Consider the following 22,863-nt stretch of genomic DNA (forward strand, 5'->3'; position numbering starts at 1 on the left):
GCCATTTCAAGACAAATGAATCCAGCATAAGGACCATTGTAAAAAACAGAGAAGGAAAATTTGAAGCCATCACTGCAGCTACTCCAGAAGGTGCTCAAACCTTGTACTCATTGCATAATACCTTTTAATCTCATATTGAAAATGCAGCTTATGTGGGTGCAGGATTGTTGTGAGAAAGGCATACCTATAGACTCTAATATGATTCAAGAAAAAGTGAAGTCATTATATGTCAACTTACAGCAAAAGGAAGATGAAGGGTCTAAAGCTGGAGAATTTAATGCCAGCAAAGGATGGTTTGATAATTTTAGAAAGAGGGTTGGCTTAAAGAATGTCAAGATAACAGGAGAAGCAGCTTCTCCTGACTGAGAGGGAGCCGCTGAGTTCCCAGATGCCATTAAGGAAATCATTGATGAGATATCTGCTTGAACAGATTTTTAATGCAGATGAAAATGCTGTATTCTAGAAAAAAAATGCTACAAAGGACTTCTATTAGTCAGGAAGAGAAGCAAGCACCAGGATTTAAGGCAGGAAGGGGTAGCCTAACTCAACTGTTTTGTGCAAATGAAGTCAGGTTTGTGATCAGGACTGCCATTGTCTATAAAGCTGCTAATCCAGGAGCCTAGCAAGGAAGAGATAAATATCAGCTTCCTGTCTTTTGATTGTACAAGAAGGCCTAGATAACGAGAACCATTTTTTGGGATTGGTTCCATTGATGCTTTGTTTCTAAAGTCAGGAAGTACATTGCCAATAAGGGACTGCCTTTTAAAGTTCTTTTTGCTATTGGACAGTGCCCCCTGGACGCCCAGGTCTCCATGAGTTCAACACCAACGGCATCAAAGTGGCCTACTTGCCCTCTAACAACATCTCTAATTCAGCCTCTAGATCAGGGCATCCATAAGGATCTTTAAGCTTCGTTACGTACAGTACTCTATGCACAGGATTGTCAGTGCTATGGAAGGGAACCCAGATAGGGAGAGCATCATGAAAGTCTGGAAGGCTTTTGCCCTGGAAGATGCCGTTGTGTTATAGAAAAAGCTGTGAGAACTACAGCGCTTGAACCAATAAATTCCTGCTGGAGAAAACTGTCCAGATGATGAGCATGACTTCACGGGATTTATGACAGAGACAGGAAATCGTGGAAGAGATTGTGGATATAGCAAAAAAAAAAAAAAAAGGTGGAGGTTGAAGGGTTTCAAGATACGGATCTCGGAGAAATTCTAAAGCTGATAGATACCACACCATAGGAATTAACTAAGGACGGCTTGACGGAGTTGAGTGCCTCTGAACCAGTGCCAGACAGTGAGGAAGAAGATGTAGAAGAAGCAGCACCAGAAAACAAATTGACATTAGACAGTTTGACATAGGGTTCCGATTATTCAAGACTCCTCCTAACTCCTTTCATGACATTGGAGGCTTCTGTGATATGGCCGCCGAAACTAAAGCAAATGGTGGAGGAGAGGTTCTGTATAGAAACAATTTTTAGAGACATGAAAACACAAAAAAGTCAGACAGAAATCACAGCACATTTCTGTAAAGTTACACCTAGTGTGCTTGCCTCTCCTGCCTCCGCCTCCCCTCCTCCACCTCTTCCTCCTCTGCCTGCTCAGCGTGAAGACAACAGGGGTGAAGACCTTTAAGATGATCCACTTCCACTTAATGAATAGTAAATAATCATCATGCCATAGAGTTAATCAACTTATTTCTTGTGTATGTGTGAGTGCTTTCCTGTGAAAATGTAGTAACTGTATGACAAGAACTGTGTGAGACATTTTTGTGTCGTCATCATCATCTGAGTATTCATCATGTAGGTCATTGTGTGCAAGACTTGTATTGAAATGGATAGTCTATTGTTACATAGGCATAAAGTGAGTGATAGTAATATAAAATTAATGTGTTAAATTTCTTACTGTTTTATAACTTTGCTTTCAAAGAATTACCTTACTGTACAGTATGCCTCTCTCTCTTATAGTTGGAGAAACTGCATATCAGCCTATCATCACTGAGTGGATTTTAAATGAAAGTAACAATGTTTTCGATACTGTATTGTAAATATGACTGTAATACTGTATGCCATAGAGATCTTTTTAACATCTTTATTGGAGTATAATTGCTTTACAATGGTGTGTTAGTTTCTGCTTTATAACAAAGCGAGTCAGCTATACATATACATATATCCCATATCTCCTTCTTCTTGCATCTCCCTCCCATCCTCCCTATCCCACCCCTCAAGGTGGTCACAAAGCCCTGAGCTGATCTCCTTGTGCTATGCGGCTGCTTCCCACTAGCTATCTATTTTCCATTTGGTAGTGTACATATGTCCATGCCACTCTCTCACTTCGTCCCAGCTTACCCTTCCCCCTCCTCGTGTCCTCAAGTCCATTCTCTACGTCTGTGTCTTTGTTCCTGACCTGCCCCTAGGTTCTTCAGAACCATTTTTTTTTTTTTAGATTCCATATATATGTGTTAGCATACGGTATTTGTTTTTCTCTTTCTGACCCTCTTCATTCTGTATGACAGACTCTAGGTCCATCCACCTCACTACAAATAACTCAATTTCGTTTCTTTTTATGGCCGAGTAATATTCCATTGTATATATGTACCACATCTTTATCCATTCATCTGTTGATGGACACTTAGGTTGCTTCCATGTCCCGGCTATTGTAAATAGAGCTGCAATGAACATTGTGGTACATGACTCTTCTTGAATTATGGTTTTCTAAGGGTATATGCCCAGTAGTGGGATTGCTGGGTCATATGGTAGTTCTATTTTTAGTTTTTAAAGGAACCTCCATACTGTTCTCCATAGTGGCTGTATCAATTTACATTCCCACCAACAGTGCAAGAGGGTTCCTTTTTCTCCACACCCTCTCCAGCATTTATTGTTTGTAGATTTTTAAAAATTTGATAATTATTCATTCATTAGTGTATAGGCTAAACTACCGTGAAGCAACCCTATTGATTATACTACATTACGATAAAACAATCATATTGCTGATTTTTTGTTATCAAAGCATGAATTGCTATACTTGTAAATAAATATAAATTTCTTTTTCACATTTTTTCATTATTGATGTCTAGTGTTAGTAATACATATAACATCTAGAGTGCTTTGTACCATATAAGACAACATTGATGTAGGTACTGATAGATGATTCATCTTGTGAACAGACGACATAAACTTATGGTATTGATAAATCGGGTACAGTACTGTAAAATGTATTTTCTCTTCTTTATGATTTTCTTAATGACATTTTCTTTTTACTCTATTGTAAGAATACAGTTTATAATACATATAACTTACAAACTTTGCGTTTATTGACTGTTTATCTTATCAGTAAGGCTTCTGGTCAGTAGGCTATTAGTAGTTAAGTTTGGGGGGGAGTCAAAATTTATACATGGATTTTTGACTGTGCAACGGGTTGGTGCCCCTAACCTCTGCATATTTTAATGGGCAATTGTACAAAAAAAAAAAAAAAAAAACCACCACAGATAACACAAACATGTGGAGTCTAAACAACATGCTACTAAACAATCAGTGGATCAACAAAGAAATCAAAGAGGAAATCAGAAAACACCTGCAGACAAATGAAAATGGAAACATAGTGGTCCAAATGGTCCAAAATCTATGGGATTCAGCAAAAGCACTTCTAAGAGGGAAGTTTATAGCGATACAAGCCTACCTCAGGAAACAAATCAATCTCAAATAAACAACCTAACCTTACACCTAAAGGAACTAGAAAAAGAAGAACAAACAAAACCTGTAGTTAAAGTGAGAGAGTGGCATTGACATACATACACTACCAAATGTAAAATAGATAGCTAGTGGAAAGCAGCCACATAGCACAGGGAGATCAGCTTGGTGCTTTGTGACCACCTAGAGGGGTGGGATAGGGAGGGTGGGAGGGAGACACAAGAGGGAGGGGATATGGGGATATATGTATACGTATAGCTGATTCACTTTGCTATACAGCAGAAACTAACACAACATTGTAAAGCAATTATACTCCAATAAAGATGTTAAAAAAAAACAACCTATAGTTAATAGAAGTAAAGAAATAATAAAGATCAGAGCGTAAATAAATAGAGACTAAAATAAACAATAGAAAAGGTCAATGAAGCTAAGATCTGGTTCTTTGAGAAGGTAAACAAAATTGGTAAACTTGTAGCCAGATTCATCAAGAAAAAAAGAGGGTGCAAATAAATAAAATCAGACATGAAAGTGGAAAAGTTACAACTGACACCAAAAAATTCAAAGGATCATAAGAGATTAGTATGAACAATTATACACTAATAAAATGGACAACTTAGAAGAAATGGATAAATTCCTAGAAATGTACAATGTCTCAAGACTCAATCCAGAAGAGGTAGAAAATATGAACAGACTAATTACCAGTAATGAAATTGAATCAGCAATCAAAAAACTTTCAACAATCAGAAGTCCAGGACCAGACAGCTATACAGATGCATTTTATAAAACATTTAAAGAAGAGTTAACTATCCTTAGACTCTTCCAAAAAATTGAAGAGGAAGGAACACTTCCAAACTATTTTCTATAAGACCAGCATCTCCTTCATACCAAAACCAGACACACACACACACACGCACAATTATTCACTGTTTCAAATTAATCATCAGTTTGTATTTTTAATGTGAAATATTTTCTAAATTATCAGTAATTTCAATTTTTATTTTATTTTGATCCAGTAATTATTTTTAAATTGTTTCTTAATTTCAAATACTTTAAATTGTTAATTAAAAAATCTCTTCATTGACTTGTTTTGTAAATCTGGATTTTTTAAATAGACTTTAATTTTATAGCAGTCGTAGGTTCACAGCAATATTGAACAGAAGGTACAGAAATATACCCCTACCCCGTAGATGCATAGCTTCTCCCATTATCAATACCCCTCACCAAAAAGGTACATTTGTTACAATTTATGAACCTACATTGATACATCATTACCACCCAAAGTCCAGAGTTTACATTCAGGTTCACTTTTAGCTTTGTGAATTCATTCTGTGGGTTTTGATAAATATGTAATGGCATGTATTCATCATCATAGTATCATACACAATACTTTAACTGACCTAAACATCCTCAGTACTTCTCTTATTCATCCCTCCCTCTCTCCTAACTTCTGACAACCACTGATCTTTGTACTGTTTCTATAGTTTTGCCTTTTCAAAAATGACATGTAACTGGAATCATATAGTATATAGCCTTCTCAGAATGGCTCCTTTCACTTAGGAATATGCATTTTCATGGCTTGATTGTTTGTTTCGTTTTAGTGTTGAATAACTTTCCATCATTTGGATGTACCACAGTTTATTTATCCACTCACCTACTGGAGAACATCTTGGTTACTTCCAAATTTTGGCAATTATGAATAAAGCTGCTATAAACAACCATGTGTAGGTTTTTATGTGAACGTAAGTTTTCAACTCCTTTTGATCAATACCAGTGAGTGCAATTGTTGGATCATATGGTAACAGTATGTTCAATTTTGTAAGAAACTGGCAAAATGTCTTTGAAAGTGGCTGTACCATCTTTCATTTCCACCAGCAAAGACTGAGAGTTCCTGTTGCTCCACATTCCACATACCTGTCGGCATTTCGTGCTGTCAGCGTTCTGGATTTTGGCCATTCTAATAGGTGTGTAGTGGTATCTCGTTGTTTTAATTTGAATTTCCCTTAGGACATACTATGTACAGCATCTTTTCACATGATTTTTTTTTTTTCCGTCTGTAATCTTCTTTGGTGAAATATCTGTTCAGATCTTTGGCCCATTTTTTTAAATGGGATGTTTGTTTTCTTACTGTTGAGTTTTAACAGTTCTTTATATATTTTGGATAACAATCTTTTATCAGATTTGTTTTTTGCAAATATTTTCTTTGAGTCTGTTGCTATATTCTTTGTGTGTATTTCACTCATCATAATGTTTTGATATTCATTCACATTCTTGCATCCATGTAGCTATAATTTGATTATTTTCAATGCTGTAGAGTATTTCATTGTATGATTATAGCACACTTCATTTAATCACTTCTATTTTTCTATTTGATAATTCTAGTTTTGTTTTTTCACCATTACAACTAATGGGCTTATGAGTATTCTCATCTATGTCCCCTGGTTCACAAGTGCATACATTTTTGATAGGTCTGTGTTGGGCATCCATTTTTTCAATTTTAGAGGATTAACTCATAAAATTGTTATATGAAATTATACTCATTCCAGGGCTCTATGATTTACTTAATGCTCTACAGTCTTGACAATACTTGGTGTTATAAGAGATTTTAAATTTAAAGATTCTGATGGATGTATAACTGATATGTTGTAATTTGAATTTGCATTTTCTTAAGAACTGAAGTGGTTCTTTAGTTCCTAAAGGTTTAGTATGTATAATATTTTAAAAGTTTTATATGTTTAATCATCATTTGAACTCCTCTTTTATGAAATAGTGCTCTTTCAAGTTTCTTGTGATTCTTTTCTATAGTATTCTCTTTTGGTTAATCATTTGTAATAATGTATTATGCATTCTGGATGCATGTCTTTTGTTGATGATATGTGTGGTAAATGCCACTGTGTGGATTGGGTTTCACACTGTTTTGTATGTCTTTGATGAAGAGAAGTTCTTAATTTTAATATCGAATATATCAGTCTTTTCCATATGGTTAGTGCTTTTGGGGGGTTCTGTTTGAGACTTCCTTGTCTTCCCCTGTATTAGGTAATATCACCAAGGTGGCCAGATGGTTTTAGGTTTTTCTTTGTGGGCATGTTTTAATTACTTCTTTAAAATAAGATATAAAGTATTGAATTTCTTTAAAAGTAATAAACTATTCAGATTTTTATTCTCATCCTAAGTCTCTTTTATTCTTTGGCTTTAAGAATTTTTTCTTTTTGTTTTACCAGTTTTACTATGATTGCTTAGTTATTATTATTATTTATTCATTTATCATGTTGGGCATTTCAGGAAGTTCAGCCAGTACACTTCAAATGTTGCTTCTTCTCCATTCTCTCTGTCTTCTACTTCTGGGGTCCAGTAACACCAGAACTTTTATGTCTTTTTCATATTTTTCCACTCTCTCCTGACCTATTTTTCAGTTTACTTTTCTTTTTCCACTGTGTATAATTTGCTGTTAATCTCATCCATTCAGTTCCTAATTTTGGTTATTGTATTTTCATTTTCTTGTTTTTATATTTTCCAGCTTTTCAGACTAAATTCTTATTCTTAATCTGTTATAGTTTTTACTTGCCTTTTATAGTTTATGAAATTTAGACAAATTTTTAATCTTGCCTGTTATCTCCTCCAATATAATAGCTATTTTAAAGCCATTGGCTTTTCCTAGATAATATCTAAATTCCCATGGCTCTATTTCCATCATCCTTTGTTTTTCCTGGTTCCTGTTCTTGGTTTCTTACCTATTTCCATGCCCAGTTATTTTTTTATTTTGTACTGATACCATATTTGCAAAATATATTTATAGAAAATTTGAGACCATGGATTAAATCTTAGGGGAATTTGATTCTGCTATGTGTCTGAGGGCACATAGCATTAATCATTTTCAGGGATAAGGATGGTTCAAAGTAGATCTGCAGTCTCTGGAAGGCCTTTTTATGACCTTAAACCTAAGCTTATGCTTTGAGACTAAGCTTATGAACCTTTGGTGGCCCTGGAGTCCAATCCTTTTCCTGTGAAATGCTGTTCCTATTCATAATTGGTGAAAAAGGGATCCCCAAAATGATTCTACGTCCTGGGAGTCCATTCTTCTCTGCATCCTGGCCTGGTAATTTTTCACTCTTTTGCTCTCCAATACTTTTAAACATTAAAAAAATAAAACCTACTGTTTTTAGTAGTCTTCAACTACCTAGTTACTTCTGTTTATTATTATTGGACTTTGAAATCCATAAACAGCCTTACAATTCTAGAACCTGTATCTCCTCAGGTTCTATTTCAGTATTTACCATACCTTCATGTCTGAATTTTTATTGTTTATTTAGGATACATTGTCTGAGAAGTGTGGTATCAATATTAATACTATTATAGTACTTAATATCATATTTTTGTTTATATTATATGGTATTATTTTTATGGGTTTCTTTAGAGGAAGAACAAAGCAAAAGCAAGGGTGTTTTACCTTATGTATAACTTTCATAAATTTTCATAAAAACACAAATTTATTTATCAGATTCTCAGCTGTTTTAAATAATCTGTTATGATATTTCAAAATTATAGCAACTAGATGTCCCTCTTTTTAGCTTCTGAGTAGAAAAATTATATCTTATGATAAAATATGTATATATATTTAAATATTTAAATCAATAGGAACAAAATGAAATGCTATATTTTAACACTTAGAAATGTGGGGCTTCCCTGGTGGCGCAGTGGTTGAGAGTCCGCCTGCCGATGCAGGGGACACGGGTTCGTGCCCCGGTCCGGGAAGATCCCACATGCCGCGGAGCGGCTGGGCCCGTGAGCCATGGCCGCTGAGCCTGCGCGTCCGGAGCCTGTGCTCCGCAGCGGGAGAGGCCACAGCAGTGAGAGGCCCGCGTACCGCAAAAAAAAAAAAAAAAAAAAAAAAAAAAAAGAAATGTGGAATTATTTTATATTCTGTTTTTTAGAAAATGATACTTATCATGTAATGTGATCATTCAGATAAATGGTAACCATTATTTAGGTGACATATAATGATAATATTTACCCTTTCCAAGTCCCTAATGAATATTTCAGCCTAAATATGTTTTATAAAAAGGTCTGGCTGTTTGCTTAGTGGGAATAGAGGATGATTATCTCTTTGCTTAGACACAGAAATACTTTGAAGTTATGTTTTTAATTAAGCCATGCAGAAGACTTCTGAGGCTTTTAATGTTTGTATCTAATATTTATACAGAGAGATGCTGAATTTTAAAATCATTACTTAGCTTACATATCAGAATTATTTTTAATGTAATTTATATAGTACAATATTAATTTGTTTAAAGAATTATTATATATATCTATACTTTTCCCTTCATATTCTCTTTACCTCTTATAATCTGAGTTTGAATTTGATCAAATACTTTAACTTCTCAAATTATTTATAATATGAATTAGATTAGTACATATTCATATCTCAAACAATTGTATTGAAATATAATAAAAACTTTATGTATAACAAAAATATTATTGTGGACAGATTCTAAGGTGACTACTATGATCTCTGCCTTCTGGTATTCACACATTATTGTATAATCCCCTTTCATCGAGTCTGGGCAGGACATGTGACTTGCTTCTAAACTAGAAAATTTAGCAAAGGTGATGGGATATCACTTCTATGGTTATGTTTAGTGTTTTGTGTGTGTGTACGGTGTGAGGATTGGGTCTAATCTTACATTATTCCAAATGGCCATCCAGTTGTCTCAATACCATTTAAGACGATGAATGTCTTTACTCCAGTCATTCAAAACACTATGCTTATCTTATACTAGATTTCAAGACTTTTCTGGAATTTCTGGAATTTTGTTTCTGGAATTTCTCATCCATACCATTTATCTTTCTATTTATGTACTGATGCCATACTGTTTTAATTTTATAGATGTTGAGTATATTTTAATGTCTTTTCAGTCTAGCTCCCCTCAAAGCTCTTCCTTTTCATTGCTGTTTCTAGCTATTCTTGTATGTTTATTTCTGTATGTGAACATTAAGATCAACTTTTCTAGCTCCTTTAAAGCTCATTAGAATTTTGATTAGATCAAATTAGCCATTTTCTTTGAAATTAACTAACAACCTGATGATGTTGAGATAGCCTAATGAAAAATGAGGAATATCTTTCAGTTTATTTATATCTACTTTTGTGTTTTTCAGGCTGAATTTTATGCCTAAAACTTTCATTATGTTTCCTTTGCAACTATTTATTTCCTCAGTTGTTTGTAAGCACTGGTGATTCTTTAAATAATACCTGAAATTAAAACACCAAAAATTGGTGTTTAAACTCAACTCATAATTATATATTTTGGAAATACTTTTGATACATTCAAAATTCTTTCAATAATTATTAATATAAAACCTTTTAGACAGTGTATGTTTCTAATTTGCTTTCTTGAGTTTGAAAATATAAAAGAGAATGTCATTTTTATATTGGACACCTTCAAGAACTCTATAAAGCCTCTGAGTTTAATTCTTAACAAGGTGGTGTTAATTCCTTATTTGTGTCAAAATTCTGAGCTTGAGTTATGAAAGCCAGCAGAAGTTACTTCCTAAACAAGAGCATATAATTTCATCCTTCTGAGAAAATTTGTGTTTTGGAGAAAATAAAATTTTAAGTATTCCTTTTAAAAACTATATTATGTTGAAGGTAAACATGTTACAATAATTTCCAGTCCAATATATTATTATATAATTTGAATAAACTAATTATTAATAACAAAAATGAAAGCTTCATATCTTCTGTATTGGAAAATAGGTTTGTATTGGAGCTCTTAAAGTCAACTCATAGATAAATTAAAAAGTACTTGAAATCCCTTGTCATTTGTCAGAGTTATTCTTCTTAGATTGCTATGTGAACTTGAAAGCCACCTATTTAGGCAGTAAGATATACAGGGAATACCATGCATAACACTGCAGGGAATATTATGTTGAATATTTTCCTATTCTAAAAATAGTATTGTGATACCCATTTACAACAAGTCAAGTTTACTTTCTGTGAGAGAAAAAGGAATTGTAACGGTATTGTAAATCAGTCCTTTATGTATATACTTGGTACAGAGTGATAGGATTTAATTAGGTGTCTAAAGGAAGGGACAAATAGTATAGGAATAGTATAGGTTCTGAAGTGCTTAACCTAGCAGTAATGAGTATGATCATTTTCGAAAGCTAGAAAACTACTATATAACACACATTTAAAGAGTAACTTTTGGAGAAGTCACAGAAAACCTAATACCCCTAAGTTCCTTTTTTCCAGAGAATAAAGTTAGTAGTATAAAGGGCTATATATTTCTACTTTAATTTTGTAGTTACTGTAGAAAAGTATTTACTCTTCAACTCATTTTTTTTTCATGGATGCAAAAAATTATCAAGCACATGACTGAAAATTGCATTCAGAATGTAACTGATTATTTACTTTATTATTCTCAACTGTTTGACCCTTCATTAATTAAAATATGTATGTATTAAAATTATTCCTCAGTTCTAAGTAACTCTACTAAAACTAAAGACATTTTTGGAAGAATTTTCTCACCTTTTAAAATTCTACATATAATTTAAATATTGAGTCACTTTGTACAATTACCCTTGTGTACATTTTATAATAATTAAATTTGGATGGCGTTCCAAGAAGTAGCATTATGCAAAGCCAAGCTATATCTCTGTTAGTCACTAATTGTCATTTTAATTGAATTGTAGAAATAGGGATTGAAAGAATATGAGCTTCAGAAATTTTCAAAATACTTATGATTTTCTCCCACTGCTATAGTTAACCGTAGTTTTAAAGAATTTAACTTAGAATTCATGAGTTTGAATGCTCATGTGTTCTTTCATTTTGTTATAATCTGCTTACATGAATTTAGAGTTTGAACTTCTGAATTTAGGGCTGGCAGATTTAGAGAAAACTTTCCTCCATTACACAATTGAGGAGGTCTTTTTAAAATACAGATTCATTGGTTTAGAAACTGGGGGAAATATATTAATTTCAAAGAATACCAGAAGTATGAAAAAGATGTGATTTATGAATTCCCACAACTTTTTCCCCCTACCTATAAATGTCTTTAAATCTTTATCCAGACTTGAAAATTCTTCCTCATATTGTTAGGGGAGAATACATATCCCCCAAACTTTTATCCCATCCCCTATATTCCTCTTGTGTATGTTTGTCTTTTCCACTTATTTCTTCTCTCATGCATTCCTGTATATAAGCTTTCTACATTAATTCTTTTGAAGATTTGTTTTTAAAACTTCAATTAATAGTAGTTTTTAAGATGTTTTAATGTAGAGTTTAATTGTTTGCTGGAAGGAAAAACATGAGGCTTTTGAATTTTGTTGCTTAAAAGTAAATGAGATTTTTGTATTTCTACAGATGTGACTCTGAAAATCGCTATGTTGGTAATCCACTTAGAGGAACATGTTATTGTAAGTATTTGTATTTTTTATTTTAAATAGTTGGTTTGTTTTATTAGTTTCAGGTGATTTTGAAGGTAATAAAATTCATTTTGAATAACTGATGTTGTCATTAATATGTTACCATTTCTATTTTTAAATCTTTTAACTTCATATATATTGCTAAGAAAGTCAATGTCTTCTTGCTATATTCTCTAATTATTTTTGGTGCATTTTTTTCTACTCTGAAGAGTAAAACAGCAATAGATCTTATTCTGAACATGCAACAAAATATAGAACTTGAGTAAACTCAGCTGGATTTTGATGTAATCTTTTTCATTATGATTAAATTTTGAACAGATAGAATTTTGTGATAGATTTTTCCGGGAGGCAATTTTGGTTATTACTAAAAAGCTGTGCTGATTTTGTACTGAAAGATCCTTTCATTGGGTAATGATCATATGGCAGATGTATGTTTAACTTTCAAGAAACAAGCAAACTATTTCCAAAATGGTTGTATTATTTTACATTTTGACTAGCAGTGTATGAGATTTTCAGTTCTTCAGAATCTCTCGGTAAAAAAACCTTTTGTAGGTTTCATCATATCTTTTTTTACGTAGACAATAATGTGTTCTGCAAATAATGGAATTTGATTACTTCATTTTCTTGCTGGATACCTTTTCTTTTTTGTCTTATTGCATTGGTACCTCTAGTATCATGTAAAAAGATATGATAAGCATGCAATTATTTTTGACTTGTTCCTGATCATAGAGGGAAAGCACTCAGTCTTTCACCATTAAGTATGTTGTAAGCTTTTCATATATGCCTTTATTAAGTTGAGGAAATTCCCTTCTATTCCTACTCTGCTGAGTATTTTTATCAAGAATGGATGATTTTTATGTCATACATTTTTTCTACCTCAATTGAGATGACCATAAGGTGTTTCTGTTTTACTTTGTTAGTATAGTAATTTTAGTTTCAAAAATTAATGGATGGTATAACATTATATGGATATATCACTGTTTTTTGGTCCATTTACCAGTTGATGGACACTGGGATTATTTCTAGGCTTTGGCTGTTAGAAAAATGCTGACATTTAGATAGTCTATATATTTTCATTTTTGGGGGGTAGATTCCTTGGAGTGGAATTGGGAGGTTAGATAATATGCTTATGGTCAAGAAACTGTCAAATGATTTTATAGCATGAATATACCATTTTACATTCCCACTAGCAATTTATATATGTTTCAGTTTTTCCACATTCTTATCAACACTTTATATTGTCTTATCTTTTTGATTATAGCCATTCTAGAGTATTAGTAGTAACTTGTGGCTTAAATTTGCATTTCTATTATGACTAATAACTCTGAGTTCAATTTCATGTGTCTGTGTCTTGAACATGTTAGGTTAGATATGTAAAATACTAATTTCCTAATACTTTTGTTGCTATTTCACATAGTATCTTTTAAAACTACATTTTCTATTTGTTTGATATGGTAAAATGAACTTCATTTTAATATACTGATCTGACATTCATAAAGCTCAGTGAACTCTGTTATTAATTCTAATGGTTTATAAATGTTTGATTTTTAAATGCAGTTAGTTATATTACATGCAAATAACTTTTATTCCTCACTTTTCCAATTTTTTATCCCATTATTGGGATGGTTGGGATCTCTCTTTCAGTGCTGAGTCAAAGTGATGGTAGTAGACATTACCGTCGAGGGTTTGCTATAATTTATAGAATATTCCCTGTATCAAGTTAAGAAAATTCCTGTCTATATTAGTGTGCTGCAAGATTTCATCATGAGTGACTTTTTCCTTTACCTTGTTATATATGAAGCTGAATTAATAGATTTTCATTAATTAGACATCTTTTCATTCTGGGGTAAACCGAACATAGTTATGATATATTATTATTGGGGATACTGCTAAATATTATTTGTTTATATTTTATTTAGGATTATTTTCAGTATAAATGAATGCAGACTATATTTTTACATTATTTTTTCTGATGAATTGACCTTTGAGTTGTTTTTCTTTTCTAACTTCATATTGTGTAACTATGGTAATAACTTATAAAGTTGAATTTGACAAGATTGCTGTTTAATTTTTTATTTTTTTAACATCTTTATTGGAGTATTATTGCTTTACAATGGTTTGTTAGTTTCTGCTTTATAATAAAGTGAATCAACTATACATATACATATATCCCCATATCTCCTCCCTCTTGCGTCTCCCTCCCACCCTCCCTATCCCACCCCTCTAGGTGGTCACAAAGCACCGAGCTGATCTCCTTATGCTATGTGGCTGCTTCCCACTAGCTATCTATTTTACATTTGGTAGTGTATATATTTTAAAACAAGAATAGTTAAAAAATATCAAGTGAACTTCAAAGGTTAGCTAAATTCAACTGAGATCTCTGGGTCTCGTGCTTCTTTATTGGTAGTTTTTTATTGTTGTTGTTCATCTTTTTTTCCCCTCCATATTATAGCATTAGCTTTGGGTTTATTCATCCATTCCACTGATTTTGTTTTCTGGTTCATCAATTTTAGGTTTTGTCTTTAGTTATGTCTTCTCTTTTATAGTTTATAATTGTTGTTTTGCCTACATTTGATATGTTTTCTTATTAATATTATTTTCTACATAGTTTATGGTTCAATTTTTATCTTCTTTTTGTATTTTATGTAAGAATTTTCTTAATTTCAATTAAGTAAATCTTATTAAAACCATCTTTTAATTATGTTTTCTAATTTTCTTGAGAATGTGGCATAAAAAGATCCCAAAACTTACTAAGGTATTTTTGTAGCCTATGGGACATTTGACAGTGTTTGGAGGCATTTTTATGTATCACAAGTAGGTGTGGTGTGTGGGTCCTATGGACTTCCAGTGGGTAGAGGGTGTTACATATTCTACAATGCACATGAGAGCTCCTTAGAACAAAGAATTATTGGACCCAAAATTTCAACATTGTGGGGGCTGAGAAATCCTGATTCAGAGGTTTAATCAGATCCAGATATGATTTTGGAGGAAACACTATTTCACAGGTGGGTTTGTGTTCTTCATGTAGCAGAAGTAAATAATGCCTGCAAGTCTCTCTTTTTATGTTCTTAGCAGACACTGATGCTCGATGTTAGATTGTAGTTGATTAAGGGGTGTAAGCTGGTATTCTAACTCCTTTATTTCTTGATTGAAAAACTTCTGTAAAAACAAATTTCCTCATGTGAGGTATTTGCTTTCTCATTGGTACAGTCATATAGGAAAGGCATGATAAATGCTTTAATTTTTTTTTAATTACTGGTTTTCAAAATAAAGAACTGTTTGCTTAATATCTTTTCAAGGTGCCAACTAGGTTTGTTGTTTTTGTGTTGTAAATTTATGGACACAAACATATTTAATATGTTTCAATCCACTTGCAGTTATTTTCCTTACTGATGTTTATATTATCTATTTTCTGTGTCTTTTAATTGATCCTTGTTGTCTATATTTTTCACATTTCATTTTGTTTTACTTCTCTCAAACATCCTAGATTCTATGGAGACATATTTTTGTCTGATTTCTTAAAATTAGATATTCTTAATTGATTCTTCTTGAATCTTTAGTGTTTCTTGTGTCCCAAAGGAGTAACTAGTTACAATTACGGACACAAGTAAATTGCATTCCATTTTTTTAGGAATAATAAATATGCTAATATTTAAGCCTTTTATATTTGAGACTAAGCTGACTTTTCTTTAGATCAGTGCTATCCAAAATAAATATAATGTAAGCCACATGTGGAATTAAAATTTTTCTACTAGCTACATCACAAATGTTAAACAGGTGAAATAATTTTTAATAATATATTCTATTTAATTCAGCATACCTAAAATGTCATTTTAATATGTCACAGTATAAAAAATCATCAATGACCTATCTTTTTTTTTTAGTTTTTCTTCTAGGTGTTTGAAATGCAGTTTGTATGCTATACTAATGGCAGTCCCAATTCAAAGCAGTCACATTTAAGTTACTCAGTAGGCACATGTGAATAGTGGCTACCATATTGGACAGCTCATCTATTATATAGGACTCTCACCCTCTTTTAAAAATGTTAAAAGGATAGTCATGAAGCACTAGATGGCAGTCTTGTCATTTGTTATGAGACCTTTAAAGTTTAATAACATTTAAAAGAAATGGTGTTTAAAAAAAAAAGAAAAGGTCAGTAGTTCTTGTAATAGTGTTAATGGAAACTGTTCTGATTTTAAAGATTGGAGTGAAATTTAAAATGCAGGTCCACACTGTAACTTGAAGCAACTGAGTGCAATGTGGTGTTAATTTAATTGAAAGTAATACTTCAGCAGTTATATCCTATAGACAGTCTTAGTAGTTTTTTAAACTTCAATTTAAAACCCCAAACCAAATGTATTAGATAGTTATCATGCATCACATGGAATAAAAAGAGTTTCTAGCAATGATACCAAATTTGATTGACCCTTGTAAACATTGAAGTACTCAGTTTATCTTGGCAAATATGAAAAGTAGTAGCCACAAAGTAGTATAGTTTCTTTTTTTCTTAAATGCTTTTTAAAAAATTATAACAACAATTATAATGAAAGAAAACCTTAAACACTAGATGAAAGACTCGACTATGAAAATGTTATATAGAGGGTATATTTCAATGGGTAGAATCAGAGTATGGAAAGTCACTTACTGAAATCATCTACTTTTTGCTCCTACTATGTGTAATGTCCACACTGTCAATTGTATTTCAGTATATTTCCAAGTAATCTAACATATTTGGGATTTTTTTCTCCTTTTACTCTGAAAAATTACTATTTTACTTGATTTTCTCCTATTGCTGTGTAGAGTTCAGTGTGCAATTTTGTGATGAAAATAATACACTGCCTCTTTTAAGAGTAAGAAATTTAATTACTACTTTTATATTCAGTGTTCACCTCTACCACTCATCACATCTTACCTTAGATTATATTACTAAAAATCAAAATACTTATCTATTCATCTCACTGTAAACCCTTTAATTATTATTGATTTATTTAATTAATGTTTGTCTTGGACTGAAAGATATTATAAGCATATTATTTATTGAATTTGATTTTTTTCTTTTGTTTGGTAAAAGAGATAATATTTCTAGTAAGTGTTATTATAGCTATAAATTAAAATAACAAATATCAGTCTCAATTTTATTACTTAAAATGCTATGTCATACAGAACAGTGAAAGCAATTAAAACTTGAATTAACCTTATATTTAGTTTAACTATTCTAAACGGTTCTCCCCTTTTAAATGAAATATACTGTACTTTAATGATTTATGTGACTTTTTAACTAATAAATATAAATAACAATTTAAATAGGGTCTGGCTGGTCCATCTGCAAATAGAGTAGAAGTGACCTTGATTAACACAGAAAATCTAAATTCTTATATTTCACAAATTGAAGAAGTGATGGATTGAAGATTATCTGACAAAACATAAATGAATCACATGGTTGACATTTTAAACTTATTCTTTGATTTATGTGTTCTTATTAAATTTTATGAAGCTTATATGCTAGTGTTTTAAAATGTTTATTTCAGAATTATTTAATATTTTAGCATATTACAAAATGAAGGACAATACAGCACAGTTATGAAAAGGTTAAAAATAACTGAGAGAGGGACTTCCCTGGTGGTCCATGGTTAAGACTCTGCACTTCCACTTCAGGGGGCACAGGTTCAATCCCTGGTCTGGGAACTAAGCCAAAAAAAAAAAAAAACTAAGAGAAAAAAATTGCTACTGAATTAACTTAGAAGAGAGATGAAAATTTATTTGACTGTATACTTATAATAAAAATGTTATATTATTCTGGTTATGTAAATAACATAAACACACTGTAAAAATAATTAAATAAAACAAAAAAAAGTTTAATGAGGAAAACAAAAATGTCTGAAAACCTCCCACCAGGGCTCCCAAGTGGAGCTGTGCTGTCTGTGCCCTCTGCAAAGGTGCCTAGCTGCGAGGCAGAGTGGCAGCTCATCTCCTGAACTTACTTTTCTCGCTTTATCTGTTTTGAGCAAGGGTTGATAGCTCCTTATTTGTATGAAGATGTTGAATGTGCTTTTCTTTTCTTTTTCTTTTTTTTTGACTTGTGAATTTGTTTTTATTTTTATTGGGCTATAGGGGATGGGTTGGGAAATATTTTTGCAAGTTATTCCCTACTAGGGAAATGTCCATTCTAATTTCCCTGGGGTAGCTTTTGGAGCTTTTTCTTTTTCTTGGAGCTGCTGCTCTTGCTGGCAGCAGCCTCTTCAGGTCCACTGCTGAGTGGCTCCTCCTTGGAAGAGAATTTCCTCTTTTTCTTGGGAAATGCTGAACGCATGTCTTTCTAAATAAATTATGTCCTGAGAACGATTTTACATAAAAGAGGTAATAGCATATATAATATTCCTATTGTGAACAACTTTTTTCCACAGATATATAGCTCATTATTTAGAATCATTTATTAAATAAAACTGGAAAACTACCTGATTTTAAAATAGTGATAATACTAGTTAAACTTTATTGAGCATTTACTGTGCCAGGCTATTTTAAGCTTTTTACATTTATTAGCTTGTTTAATCCTCAAATGAGAAGGGTATGGTTATTTTTTTCATCTTTATTGGAGTATAATTGCTTTACAATGTTGTGTTAGTTTCTGCTGTTCAACAAAGTGAATCGGCTATATGTATACATATATCCCCATATCCCCTCCCTCTTGCGTCTCCCTCCCACTCTCCCTCCCACCCCTCTAGGTGGTCACAAAGCATCGAGTTGATCATCCTCTGCTATGCAGCAGCTTCCCACTAGCCATCCATTTTACATTTGGTAGCGTATATATGTCAATGCTACTCTCTCACTTCGTCCCAGCTTCCCTTCCCCCCGCTCTGCATCCTCAAGTCCGTTCTCTATGTCTGCGTCTTTATTCCTACCCTGCCACTAGGTTCATCAGTACCGTTTTTTAGATTCCATATATATGCGTTAGCATATGGTATTTGTTTTTCTCTTTCTGACTTACTTCACTCTCTATGACAGACTCCAGGTCCATCCACCTCATTTCAGATAACTCAATTTCATTTCTTTTTATGGCTGAGTAATATTCCATTGTATATATGTGCCACATCTTCTTTATCCATTCATCTGTCAAAGGACACTTAGGTTGCTTCCATGTCCTGGCTATTGTAAATACAGCTGCAATGAACATTTTGGTACATGACTCTTTTTGAATTATGGTTTTCTCAGGGTATATGCCCAGTAGTGGGATTGCTGGGTCATATGGTAGTTCTATTTTTAGTTTTTTAAGGTATGCTTATTATTGCCATTTTTTAATTTGAGGGAAAAGAGGCAGAGAACGTTTAATTCATCTGTATAAGATCACACGGCTAGGAAATGTCAAAGCCAGTTTCAATCCAGGCAGCCTGGGTCTATACCCACCTCTGGATCTATACCACTCACTCTCAACCACAGGTAATAAAACTAGAGCAACAAAAATTCGCAGTATATTTAACCTAAGAGTTGTTTTTATATGAATAAAGTAAAAACATCATGTTAAAGGAAATGAAAACAGGGCCTAAATAATTAAAAATTTAAACTATTTTCTCAAATGAAGTCTTCATATGAAAATATGCTTACCAAAATTGATATATAAATTTTATGCAGTTCTAATTAGAATTCATTCAGTTCAATATTTTGAAGGGTATGCATAGAATAAATTATCTTAAAGTTTATTTTATATGCTGCACTTTTAGAATATTCAGTAAAATTGTGAAAAGGAAGATTAGTGAGAAACTCCCACCTGATAGATATTCAGACATAGGGTAACTCTAACTGTACTGGTTCCTATTCTGGTATAGGAATCAATTAACAAAATGGAGTTCAGGATTAGATTCCTGAACATTTGGGAATTTATATGGCAGTCATTTTATCTTTATAAAAGTTCTTAATGACTTAGTCTGCTTGCTCTAAAATATCCCAGACTTTAGATTGTGGCTTTTGCATTTACTATTTTTCTGCCTCAAATACTCCATCTCTAACTAATAGTCAACTCTTACCTAAAATAGAGTCCCTTAGGTATTACAATAACTTTTTTTTTCTATCCTAATACACTGAAATGAAATTATCTCACTTGTTTATTTGTTAACTTGAATGTGGGTTTTCTTTACTCATTAGAAAGAAAATCTGTGAACCCAAGACCTCCTGTTGTTGGAACCTATACTTAGAAAAGCCTGTGGCTCCTAGGAAGGCTTTCAGTAAATATATACTGGAGTACACATGTAAATTATTAACAAATGAATGGATGCACATGTATTGTGGCTGTATGGGCAAGTATTTTTATTGATAGGGTGTTTGACCAAAAATGTTTGGAGATCATGTTATAGGTTATCAAGTAAAAGTTGCTTTACATTATTTTTTAATTTATTTACATAAAGTAGTACAGCTTTAAGCAGTAGCCATTGATTTAAATACAAATGAGTTTCAATCTTTGTTTTTCTACTTAGCCTGTGGAACAATTGCTACAAATAAAATTTAAGCAGTTTTCCATATGTTATTGCAGAATAATGGAAAGTTTAGCTACTTGGAGAAACTAAGAAGCAAAGGAAGGTGGCTTCTGAAGAGATCATGGTATATTATATGAAAACCCGTAAATTAGAATCATTGACATAGAGGCATTGGTGATCATGGTCCATCCTCTTTTATTCATTGATGAAAAAAGTAAGACTCCATGGGTTGAAGTGTATATTCTAGGCCACACAATGAGTCATTCAGAGTGTGATTAATCACAAAGGTTCTGTGCTTTTTCTGTGATATTATATCTAGCAAGTGTTCCACTTGCAAAATTCCTGCAACAGATTTTGCCTTTGCAGTTATTCTAAATGTTTCAAGTTCAATAGAAATTTTTAATTAATAATTGTAAGCATGGATAGTACTGTTCAGCAAGCAAGGAGGTATTGTATTTATTGAATATTTATTATGTGCAAAACAATTTAATATTATTTCATTTAATATGCACAGGATGACATATTTTTTCTCCTTAATTTTTACTTACTTAAGAATTATACTGTTAGTGCTTGGAGAGACTGTCAGTTATTGGAATTGACTCACTTTTGTTTATTCATTCAACATGTTTATTGACTAACTACTTTGTTGGACTCTGGGGATATTACAGAGAACAAAACGTGTTCTGCTCCGTTGAAGCTTATAAAGTTGTAGGGAAGATAGATATTAAACTCGTTATATAGTTACCTAGGTATGATTGTCATAAAAACTCTGAATGAGAATTATAGATGCTTTGGGACTATATTACAAGAGATTACAAGAGAGCTTGACCTAATTTGTGGACCTGTGAGTAGAAGTGGGTGAAGCAAGAGAATAATGCAGCTTTGATGTGAAAGATGACTTGGTAGCAGAGTGGTGATGGTGTGGGTATGGGAAGGAGTAGAATCAGTGGGTGCAGCTTGCACAAAGGTCAGTGGCTGGAAAGAACATGGCATATGATATACTAATACTTTAACACACACAACTAGGTGAAGGGGGTTAGGGGATGAGGTGTGTGAGATATGCAGGATCACATCATGTAGCACTTTATAGGACATGTAAGGACTTAAGAAAAATCTTAAGAAAAATGAGAAGCCATTGAAGGATGTTAAGAGGAGAGTAAAATGTTAAATTTTAATTTTAAAATAATCAGGCTGCTTGCAGTATGTCAGATAGCTCGGTGAGGGCAATAGAGCATGAAAGGATCATTTTAGTTCATTTTCTGAGGCATTGTTCCTGCAGCTACATTTTAAATATGACTGTGATATATTTACACTATGAGTATACTTGAACTTATATTAGCATAAGTCTTATCATTTAATAAACAGTTGTCTAAGTTGGCAAATGCGTGTACTTATACATATGCCATTGTTTAAAACATATTTGAATTCTTGATGTTGTTGTCAAACTCTATATGCATCCTTTTCACACCCCTCAGGATGGCTGAATACATGATCATGAACTCATATATTTATGAACAAATATAAAACTCTCTATAAATACACATATGAGAATCTGTTTGACTTTTGAAATCTTTTAGAATTAATTCAGAGCCAATATAGTGAATAATGAAAGTGAAATAATATTTATTGAATGCCTTTATTTTGTGAGACAGTCAAGCCAAATACATACTAACACAATTATGTTTAACCCACAGAGCGATCCTATGAGGTAGGCAGTTTTATCCTCATTGTACCATTGAATCTCACTGAGGTTAATTAACCTGCATACGATAACCCAGTTGGTAAATGGGAGATTACAGTTGAGTTCTCCTTAAATACTGTGCATAATGCTAAATTAAAAGTAAGATACAATATTCACTGGTAAAAAAGCAAATCATTAGGCCTTAGTTCCTTTCTCAAAATATTCAAATAAAGAATTTCTGAAATTGGTATGAACAGTGCCTTGATACAGCATACACAAGTCAAGGTTGATTTTACTCACTTGTGATCCTGGCGTGTTTGCCTTCTTAGACCTCAGATATATCGATAGTTACAATATGTTTGATGGCTTTTATCACTGGTTACTGTTTTCTTAAAAATACATTATTTTATATAGCTTTCGTTAAAAGAGTAAAACAAATATTCACCATTTGCTCTTCATCACCCCCATATGTAAGGTACTCAGAAACTTTCTTCATAGTTCAAGTCCTCTTTCAAAATGTCTTTTTCTATGTATAAATTTTTAGTCATCACTTTGCAATTAATCATTAGTTTGCTGGAATATCTGACCTTTTAAAACATTTTGTGCAT

General features: G+C 32.5%; 1 protein-coding gene across 1 annotated transcript in view; it reads left to right on the top strand.

Moving 5' to 3' along the window:
- The window catches only part of ATRNL1 (attractin like 1), a gene marked incomplete at both ends in the record, with an annotated part of 692,251 nt that overhangs the window by 229,583 nt on the left and 439,805 nt on the right, over positions 1-22,863 (top strand). The window contains one exon of the mRNA XM_079717281.1: positions 12,048-12,100. Within this exon, the coding sequence (XP_079573407.1) occupies positions 12,048-12,100 (53 nt within the window). The remainder of the gene's footprint in view (positions 1-12,047; positions 12,101-22,863) is intronic.

The sequence above is a fragment of the Hyperoodon ampullatus genome (assembly GCF_949752795.1).
Source record: "Hyperoodon ampullatus genome assembly, chromosome: 1".
NCBI lineage: Eukaryota > Metazoa > Chordata > Mammalia > Artiodactyla > Ziphiidae > Hyperoodon > Hyperoodon ampullatus.